The sequence below is a fragment of the Fragaria vesca genome, linkage group LG6 (assembly GCF_000184155.1).
Source record: "Fragaria vesca subsp. vesca linkage group LG6, FraVesHawaii_1.0, whole genome shotgun sequence".
NCBI lineage: Eukaryota > Viridiplantae > Streptophyta > Magnoliopsida > Rosales > Rosaceae > Fragaria > Fragaria vesca.
In genome coordinates this window covers 9,958,423-9,968,865 of record NC_020496.1, presented here as the reverse complement: position 1 = coordinate 9,968,865, position 10,443 = coordinate 9,958,423, and the positions used below count along the sequence as shown (strand labels likewise).

Sequence of the window (10,443 nt, the reverse complement as noted above, 5' to 3'; positions counted from 1 at the left end):
TCAATCCATACCACTAGTCTCTTTATCAGCTTGGAGAATAAGTTATAGTCTTGTACAGCTTGCAGCAAAACTCCACCGCTTACCAACTCTATATTTTTAGCTCATTTGTACCTTTTCTTCCAGAGCCGGCCCTGGGCGGTCAAGTCGGCGCCGCCGCACAGGGCCCCCGGCCGGCAAGGGGCCCTTTTTTTGTCCAGTGGAAGTTTATATATTGCAAAAGAAACCGGATTCAGACAAGCCATCAATACTGCAAAAGAACTTGCTTCATCAATGAAGATTGATCCTATTTTTCCTGGCAAGAGACATATATATAGAAAGAGAAAATTTGATGAGCTTTCAGGTGAGTCTTCTCAAACACCTCAAGAATCTGCTGAGGAAGCTTTTAGAATTCATTATTTCTTATACATAGTTGATCAAACAATTGGATCATTGAAGAAAAGGTTTGAGCAATATGAGGAATATGAAGATCTTTTTGGATTCCTTTTTACATCTGATAAGTTGAATTCATTGGTTGATGAGGATTTGAAGGCTCGTTGCAAGAATCTTGAAAGGAAGCTACAAAGAAAAGAAGGCTCGGGACAAGCTGATTCAGATTTGGATGGAGATGAACTATATCAAGAATTCAAGATCATACAACATCATCTACCAAAAGAAACAAAAACAGCAGGTGCAATACTAAACTTTTTACAAAGAATGAATTGTTTCCCCAATGCATTCATTGCATACAAGATATTATTGACTGTTCCAGTGACCGTGGCATCTGCAGAGAGAAGTTTTTCTAAATTGAAGTTGCTAAAATCTTGTTTGAGATCAACCATGACTCAAACAAGATTGAATGCATTAGCTTTGATTTCAATTGAGAGTGAATTCCTAGAAAAACTTGATTATGAAAAATTGATTGATGACTTTGCTGATAAGAGTGCAAGAAGATCAATTTTTCATAGCTAATTGTATCTGTTGTTTCTTCATTTATTAGTGGACTATTTGTTTTACATCGTTAATATATATAATCAGTGTTCTTTCAAGTTTTTTTTTCTCAACACAAAGGGCCCCAATTTTTTTCTCGCACCGGGTCCTTCAAAACATTGGACCGGCCCTGCCGACCATGGAACTACACTCTAGTCATGTGTATCGATATGCCTCATGAGCAGAAGACTCAAAATCCATTACAAGTCATCGCAAGGCTGAAATGAAGAGGAATGTTGATTCACTCTCTGCCTTCAAAATCCTTGTTAGGTATTCCTCACTTTCACTTTCAGTCTTCTAAATCGACTTCTGTTCATACCCTTCTCTTATGCCATATACGTATGTTATACCTGGACAGGCCTTTGTTGACCAGTGTATAGGGTATAAGCTGTATAGGGTATCATTTTGCTCTTACGAGAGTCTAGTCTGGCATAGAGAATGACTCCTAAAGAGTAAAGACATCGATAAATTGATTTAGCAAGGTAGAGACAAAATGCATGGACTGTTTCAAGTAGAAGTAGACAAAGAAGTAACTATAACACCTCCAGTGTTCTCCTCCCCGCCCCTCCTCTCTTTAGAAAACGGGTTGTTCCTGTTTTGGTTCTGATTGTGCTTTGTTGTAGTCTTCCTTGACGTTTGGCTTGTTGTTTACCTATCTTGGAGTGGAAAAGGCAACAGAAAGATGGAGTAGAATTCCACGTTGTCACTCTAGTCTCAGGCCTCTTAAATGCTTATTTGTTTAGTTTCTTCTCTAGGCTTCCGCTATTTTGTTTTAACATGCACAACACTTGCTTTGTTGGTAAGTTTTTTCTTTTTCCTAATTAAGTTTCCATTTATTTGTTTAGAAAATCAGGCTGGGAATTGTTTATGATGAAAGATGTATGTAATTAACGTTGCCATTTGGAAACAAGTAGGGGTGGGCACTTCACACCGGAAATACGGTACCACATCATGCTGCACCTGCTCAAACCGTATTATAAACTGCATCGGTTGTAGTGGATCATATTAGGATTGAGAAAACTCCAACCCGCATGAAAGCGGACTGGATTAGGATTGTAAAAACTCCAATCCGATTAAAACCGAGCCGCACCAGTTTTATTTATTTTATTAATTAATTAATATATTTCATTATTTGTAATACATATATGTGATTTAAATCCTAAGAGAGTAAAGAGGTTGTAACTCATAACACCCTAGTGGCCCTAATATATGTGATTTATTTCAGGTTTGTGATATTGTTTGGTGATTTTGGTCTCTATGAATTGTTTGATGACTAGCTTACTGTGTTTCTAATAGTTTTTGTCCATATTTTGATGGTATATGTTTTATTGTTAGGCCTAGTAATTTGGCTGAATAGAATCTGGGTCCAATTCAAAACCAATCCAGAAAACGGGTCACCGAATATGTGGATTAGGCCTTTTGAAATGTGGATATGGTTTGAAGAATTGCCAAACCATTTGAAATGGATTGAATTAGGTTTGAGCCCTAGCCCGCAGCATACCAACCTGCGCCCAACCCTAGAAACAACAGTCCAGAAGTAGCTGTTGTATCTCGTAAATGGCGGCAAATTTCAGTTTACTACCATGTGGTATGACTATAACTACAACAGTCAACATCATGCTGGTCCGTCCCCTTTCAATTTGATCAACACCTGGTGTCTCTATTTTAAATTTTCAATCCAATGGCGAGCTCAGATTGTTCTCAATCAAATGCTTAAAAAAATTACAAGCAAATCCAAGCAAAAAAACCAAATTCGCAGGTACCCGGGCCAATTAGTGTGCAAGAACAACTTGGTGGGCCGACTATTGTGCTCAGCAATATGCATAAAGCCCACGACTACCACTCATCGGTCACTACTCAGTACTCACTCTCTCAAATAGTTCATGGTTTCGTTTCCAAACAGCGATAGTTCAATGGAGGAAGCAACCCTACCCGAAGAGATTATAGTGCATATCGTCACCCGGCTGCCCGTGAAATCCTTACTCCGATTCACCTGTGTTTCCAAACGCTTCCATTCCATCATTCTCTCCGACCCCAAATTCGCTAAATCCCAATTGCAAGCAGCTCGTGACCGCAATACCCATACTCAGAGACTCCTCTACTCCGCAGACGGTCCTCGGTTCAAATCCCTAGACCTTGAAACGCCGTCGTTTGGGGACCCTTCCTCTGTCAGAGAGCTCCAATTGCCTTTCCAGCCAGATTCCAAATGTGTCACGCTATTGGGCTCCTGCAACGGTATTGTATTTCTCACTAATAATAAGGAAGTATATTATATGTGGAACCCGTCAACTAGATTCTTCAACAGATTACCTGACCCTGGTTTTTCACCAAGTCAAAGGGCGCTCGAGTTTTATGGTGTTGGCTATCTGCCGGCCACCGACGACTACAAAGATTTTGTAGTCTCCCCAGAATTGCTCAATAGCAAGAATATTTTGAGCCATATCCCGAATGAGGCCGCCATTTACTCGTCCGGATCGAACGCTTGGAAAACATTTGAGTTCGATGCATTACCTGTTATGGATTGGGATTGTCAGGGGACTCTTTTGAAAGAGGCCCTTCATTGGCTCGGTACTCAAAATCAAATCGTTGCTTTCGATTTGGCTCAGGAGGAGCAGCACAAGTTCAGGAAAATGCAGCTGCCGCCCAACCTCCATAATGGAAGAGGAGGTGGCAATTATTCAAACCGTTTTAGCGTTTCTGCTGTTGGAGGATGCCTGTCGCTGGCTCGTTATCAGCGGGCTGCCATTGACTGCATTGATGTATGGGTCATGAAAGAATATGATGTGCATGACTCGTGGACTAAACTTTATAACTTGAAGTTGTCAGACCCCCTTAAGGAGCGATGGAATTTCAGTCGTGTCTACATTATGGAAGCTAGTGTGGTTGCCGAGATATTTTCTCGAGTCCTTATGAGAGAACTGGTAAAGATTGATCAGACAGGAGAAGACAATATGATTGAGGGTGATTGGAATGACATGGTTCAATATGAAGAGAGTCTACTTCGGATAGATCATTAGTACTTGATTGTGCTGGTTTGTTTCTCCTCATTTTGATTCTACTTTCATGCATCTGAATACTATTCGACTATTTGTATCCCTAGTATTTGCTAAATAGTAAATACTTTGCATTACTCTTCATTGATTAGACAGTCAATCTTATGGGATTAATCTATGGGTTTGGTTTATGCGTCTTCTGGAGTAAATATATATTCAAGAAACTCTTTTGTTCTTCCTAGAATTAAAAGTTCCCATTTCCCTTAGTTTAACTTTTAAAAAGTGTGTGGATTCAAAAATTGAGGATTCTGTTACCTTTCTTTTTTACACTATTACTAAAGAGGTTTTAAACATTTTCTTTCCTTTTTGTTCTTGAGTTCTGTGTTTCCTGTTCATGTAGCCATAGGATGCCTGTATGGACACTCAACACAGAGAGTGATCTTGTACAAGTACCATTTTGCTACGATGTAGGCAACAGACACTGTAATTGTCAGTTCATAGTGATTGCGTTTAGTCATCATGAAAATATTTTTTATTAAACCATATTCTACCCCTTGTGAGTTTTGCTTTATCACTTCTGCTGGTCTGAAGTCCACTTAAACTCTACTTCCTACTGTAATCGAAACTGTAGTGCTTTAAATTGCTGTAAAACAATAGAGGATTAGTGTGTTAGAGTAAATTGATAGCCCAGTATTAGACATATGTTTGCAACCAATGGTTCTGCAGTTGTTTGACTTTACATCAGAGAAAAACAGAACCTGTAGTTGGAGTGGATGAAAAATAATTATTCCTTGTTTGTATAACTGCTATTGTAATACTGTAGATTCAAATGAGATACTGAGTTTCTGTGCTTAGAAGCTTTTAGAACTCAAACTGGGCATGTGAGTTCTGAACCTGTATCAATAGATATGTAACTCCGTACTTGGCTTGGTAGTTCAATCTCATTGTGCACTGCCTTAACACATCTCATTTTGCTTCCATTCTTCCCATTGTTTTCATTAATAGATATGTAATGAAAAGTGTGTCATTGGCCTTCACAAAAATGTTCGATGGTAGGATGATTTATTGTGTTCTTCCTTTGATTTTGTCGGGGTTTTATGGGAGGGTTCTTTGATGCAGTAGTGGTGTGGACCGGTTTTAATTGGAAGCTAGCTATATTTGTAATGTACCAATGGTAGCAACTATGTTGATGTTGTTGTTTGTTGTTCAAGTTTTCACTGTGTTATATTTTATCAAAGCAAGAAAATGAGGAAGAATAGCTCTTTTTGTGTGTCTATGGGAGGGTTCTGGGATCTAGTGGTGGTGTAGACCGGCTTTAATTGGAAGCTTTTTTGTCTAATGGTTGCACGTTGATGTATCTATTTTCATCTTGTTTAATTGTATTTGTTGGAATTTCTAGTCTATGCCATAAGAAATATTTGTGTTGGTGAAACTATGATTATATATTTGTGTTTGGATTTGAAAATTGAGGATTCTGTTACCTTCTTTTTTACACTATTACTAAAGAGGTTTTGAAGGTTTTTTCTTTTTCTTTTTGTTCTTGAGTCCTGTGTTTCCATTGTTTTCATGTAGCAATAGTATCCTGTCAGCACATTCAGCTCAGAAAAGTGATCTTATACCAGTATCATTTTGTTTTGATGTAGGCAGCAGAGATTGGAAATGTCAGTTCTTAGCGATTAATTAGGGTCATCATGAAATTTATTTTTATTAGTAAACCATATTCTACCTCTTTTCAGTTTTATTTCAATTTTATTTTATCACTTCAAGTGGCAGCAAATCCACTTAAGCTCTTCTTTCTACACTAAATACTTAACTGCAGTGCTTTAAATTGCTGCGAGACAACAGAGGATTAGTGCTTTAAGGTAAATTGAATCCCTGTATTACATGTATGTTTGCAAGCAATGGTTGTGGAGTGATTTGAATTTACATCATTACAGAGAAAAATTGGAATATGTATTAGAGTGAATTAAAAACAATGCAGTAGTTCTTGTTTTTATAATTGCTATTGAATACTGAAGATTCAAATGACATACTGAGTTTTTATGCCTACTTCTAGAACTGAAACTGGGAATGTGAGAGTTCTGATTCTGTAACTCAAAATGTAATTCTGTACTTGGCTTGATAAAAGTTTAGTCTCAGTTTGCTTTCTTAAGATATTTCATATTGTGTAAAAAGTTTATGTTAATGCAAAGTCATAGACATTTCATGCTTATTTACATGCCCTATACGTTATTCCTAATCTATATGTAAGTATGTAACCTCATAATTTCCGGGTATTGTTAATGCTATCACTTACTAAGGAGGGACGAGAAACGATATTGTTACTGGTGTTGCGAAAGAATCAAGGTGTTGTTGGAGAGGCATATATTCTCTTGCTGTAAATATCAAACGCGAAGTAAAATAGGACTTATCTTTAAATTCGCACAGGGCCTCTGATTACTCAGGACCGGCCCTGTATGAGCCACTGTTTGTATTCTTGCTCTGTGCTGCCAATTTGCAGTCTCATAAACACCATGCAGAAACAAAATTGTCAACTCATTTATAAGCCTAACAGAGCTGCTAATCCTCTTTTGGCTATACTAATCTATACACATTGCTTAGTACAATCTGTATATCCTTTATACGTACATATCAATGATATCATAGTATACATGTTTTATGATACTGTAGAGCAAGCAGAATGAAAGACCGTTCAGCCTTTGACAATACCGGAAGGCCTCTTGATATACAACAGGTAGAAATTGAGATGATGCTCACCAAAAAGAAGAAGAATAGAGATGGTGGATGGTGTTGTCTACGGAGCGATGTCCATTTCTGCGTCGACTTCACTATCAGAGTGGCTGTCGTTCGGCCGATGTTCACTTTCCGGTTCATGCTGTGAAGACCGATGTGGAAGGCTCAATGGAACATAGATAAGCAGACTAGCTGCAGTCAAAGCAGCCAAGGTCCAGTAGTAATTGTCCAAACGACTCCTGTTTAGGGTTTCTTGGAACCAACTGGGTTTTATTTTACCCACTACATAAACAGACAAGACATTGCTTATAATCCCCGCTCCAAAAACACCATGAGCCGAAGCCCTGTACCGATTACCGGGTTGAGGTACTTGATTAAGGAGCAAGAGGCGGAAGGCTAACTCTTTAGTCCCGTTAAGGGCTCCAAGGAGAATAAACTGCGGAATCAACCAAGCTCTACTCATCAGAATTCCTCTGTTGGCCTCGTTAACCAAACCGTGGCTCTTGACCACAGATAACCTAAGACGCTCCACAGATGCAGCTATAGTGCAACACGAAATTGCCGCTGTCATTGACAGTGCAAGCACGGGAGCGTACCTCCTTGTGTTTGAAGGGTCCAAGTATTTGAATGGTTTAGGTAATCTAAAAGGTTCGTCCGACGGAATTTGAGAGAAAACCCGTCCATACTCCTGAAAAATTAAAAGGCCAAGAAGAGGAAAAGGGGATCTCCACGACTACGGAATCCATCCCAGCTCCGTTTATTCAAGTTGTTTGCTTGTTCCACGAAGTAAGTATTTCCAACAGAGGATACAACACCGAGTAGAATAAAGTTGATCCATATGGGAAACATGTCGCAACGAAGGTACAAACACTGAAACAGTAGCAGAATTGCAGGATCTCGGAGATAACTGTCCTGAAGGATTAAGAGAGTATGATGGAAAAATAAGGGACGTTATAAAGGTAAAGCCGGTAAGATACTCAACTGAAATTCATGATTGATGTCTCTGCACAGCTTAATCAATTCTTACCGTCCTTTCTTTGGTTTTCCAGCTTCCTGATACGACGACGACTTGGACACCACTCAAAAGGCTAAGGCCTCACGACCACAATTTCCAGAACAAAGTTCGGGCAGTGAGAGTGTGGCGCCCCAAGGTATACAACAGTGATCTGTATGACGGAGAACACTACATTTTAGTCGACGAACAGGTAATTTTATCCAGTGGCAGATCCAGGATTTCAACCCTGGTTGGGCTTGAACTTCCTAACCAAGAAAAGAAAAGAAAAAGTGGAGAATCTCGACAGTGCGAGAGAAATTTATTAATTGAAAGAAAATGATACACCTCGCCAGGGGGGACATAATGAGCCTTTACCCCTCCAATGCATATGCAAAATTACAGTAGAAACTAAATTATTAAAATAAACGTGCAATGCAATACAATACTATAATATAAACTAACTAAATTTAACTCTACGAGTTGAAGCTTCAAACTCTTTAATCACCTCCTCATTGGTAACAGATTCAGCATACTCTTTCTCAATGTGAAGGACCATACAATCACCAAGATACTCATCTCCCATTTTGCTTCTAAGTTTATTCTTAATGATGTTCATAGCTGAAAATGCTCTTTCAGTGGTAGCAGTAGAGACAGGAATAGTCAAAACTAAACAAATCAATCTATAAAGCATAGGGAAAAATTCAGACTTCCTTGTTTGAACCAAGGTGCGGCACAAGTCAGAAATGGACTCCATATTTTTGAATTTAGGATCACCACGCATATCTATCTCATAAAATGCATACTCTGATTCTAGAGCATACATTTCACCATCATCAAAATCTTCAGGATAAAACTGCTTTGCAAGATTGCAAACATCTTCACATTTAAAATTCCTGAAGTTATCATGAGGATCCAGAGTTGAACTAAGTATAAGGAGTTCTGATGCTTCTTCTGAGAACCTTCTATTCAACTCACTCAACTGAAAATCAATCACAACATTGAAAACCTCTATACGGTAATGATGCTCAAATGTAATGAAATTCATTTGCTGACAAGCCCGACCCGTACCATCCTTATAAGAAGCATTCATGTTAGGCATATCAAGATCATGCTTTTCTCAAAAAATTCCACACTGCATAACAAATCATTCCAGCCTTCATCTCTCATTTCTTGAAGAAGGTACTTTGTATGTCTAACAAAGTTCATAGCATGCACAAAGTTGAGAGATTTTCGTTGCAATGTCTGACAAAAAACTTCAGTAATTTTCATAACTTTGTTCATTAGAAGCAAACAGAACACAAAATCAAAAGTCCTCAACTTCCTTAAAACAACCTTAGCTTGTCCTTGCAATTCCCTAGGTGCATGATCAACCATATCAGTAAGAGTTATCTTTACTGAACTAAACAATTCAATAAGAGCCTTAATAGAACGGGAATGTGAACTCCAACGAGTAGCACCAGCTCGTTGCAAAGTACAAATTTGGTTAGCACCACTACCTGTTTGAAGTTCCCCACAAGCTACCAAATTTGCAATTTCCTCCTTTCTCACCTCTTTTAATGGAGAATGCCGCTTAGCAGAAGAATCAAGAAAATTCACAATAAAACTCAAGGTAGAAAAGAATTCCCAAATGTCATGCACCCCTTGAGCTGTAGCATTTAATGTCAACTGCAAACGGTGAGCAAAGCAATGCACAAAATATGCATATGGACACTCTTGAAGAAACAATGATTTCAATCCATTAAAAATACCCCTCATATTACTAGCACCATCATACCCTTGACCACGCATATTTCTCACTTGAAGATTATACATAGTAAGTACTTTCGAGATCTCATTTTTAAGAGTTTGTGAGGTAGTGTTAGGAACACTCACAATCTTAAAAAATCTTTCTCGAATCAGGCCTTGAGAATCAACAAATCTCAGAATAATTGCCATTTGTTCCTTACTAGAAGTGTCAACTGCTTCATCAACAAGAATACAATACTTGGAATTCCCAACTTCATCACGTATCTTGCCCCTCACTTTGTTACCAAGAATATTTAGGAGCTCCTTTTGAATGGTTGGACTAGTGTACTTGGCATTTCTAGGAGCATTTCCTAAAACAACTCTCTCCACCTCCACACTCATTCTTGAAAAGGATTTTATGACTTCCTTAAAATATCCTTGATTCAAGGAATCTTCGGATTCATCATGCCCTCTAAAAGGAGCTCCTTGATTAGCTAGCAATCTAACAGCCTCTATTGCAGCCTTAAGCCTCATTCGGTTGTCTTCCACATCCTTTTGTGATCTTGACTCAAGAATTGTTTCAATATGCTTTTCTGGGTTTCTTAACAAATCCCATTTTTGCATTGCAGCATTATGTGGAGATGTAATGCCCCCTACATGCTTCACAAACCATATTATCACTAACACAAACTCTCTTTCCCAAATTTTCTAAACCCTTCAACAGTGAATGTATGATTTTTCGAATTTTCAGTGTCAAAAGAAAACAAGGAAAGCAATATGCTTTATCAAGAGCAATTGAATACTCAAGCCATGGATTGTCCTTGAACCAAGAATACTGAAATCTACGTTGTTGATCCCCATGTTCTGATAATGGAAACACCAACTCAGGTTGAAACGGCCCCAACAAAATATAGGCTTTTCGAATACTGTCATGCTCATTCACTGGATATTTCCATATAGCAGAACGTAATCCAGGATCACGTTCAAGAGCATTAACCCTATTTGGTGGCTCTACATATTGTGGTGGATCAT

At 38.5% G+C, this 10,443-nt stretch overlaps 3 protein-coding genes across 3 annotated transcripts; 1 reads left to right on the top strand and 2 right to left on the bottom strand.

The window, feature by feature from the left end:
* Nucleotides 1–2,879: 2,879 nt before the first annotated feature.
* LOC101301514 (F-box protein CPR30-like) lies at nucleotides 2,880–3,983 on the top strand. Its single transcript, XM_004305189.1, has one exon. It carries the CDS (start codon nucleotides 2,880–2,882, stop codon nucleotides 3,981–3,983), a length of 1,104 nt encoding a protein of 367 aa, XP_004305237.1.
* Nucleotides 3,984–6,753: 2,770 nt separating this feature from the next.
* Nucleotides 6,754–7,263, bottom strand: LOC101301227 (putative peptide/nitrate transporter At2g38100-like). Its single transcript, XM_004305188.1, has one exon. It carries the CDS (start codon nucleotides 7,261–7,263, stop codon nucleotides 6,754–6,756), a length of 510 nt encoding a protein of 169 aa, XP_004305236.1.
* An 880-nt stretch (nucleotides 7,264–8,143) lies between these two features.
* On the bottom strand, nucleotides 8,144–10,035 carry LOC101300942 (zinc finger MYM-type protein 1-like). Its single transcript, XM_004305187.1, has 2 exons — nucleotides 9,019–10,035; nucleotides 8,144–8,665 (listed from the first exon to the last, which is right to left on the bottom strand). Exons 1-2 carry the CDS (start codon nucleotides 10,033–10,035, stop codon nucleotides 8,144–8,146), a joined length of 1,539 nt encoding a protein of 512 aa, XP_004305235.1.
* Nucleotides 10,036–10,443: the final 408 nt, after the last annotated feature.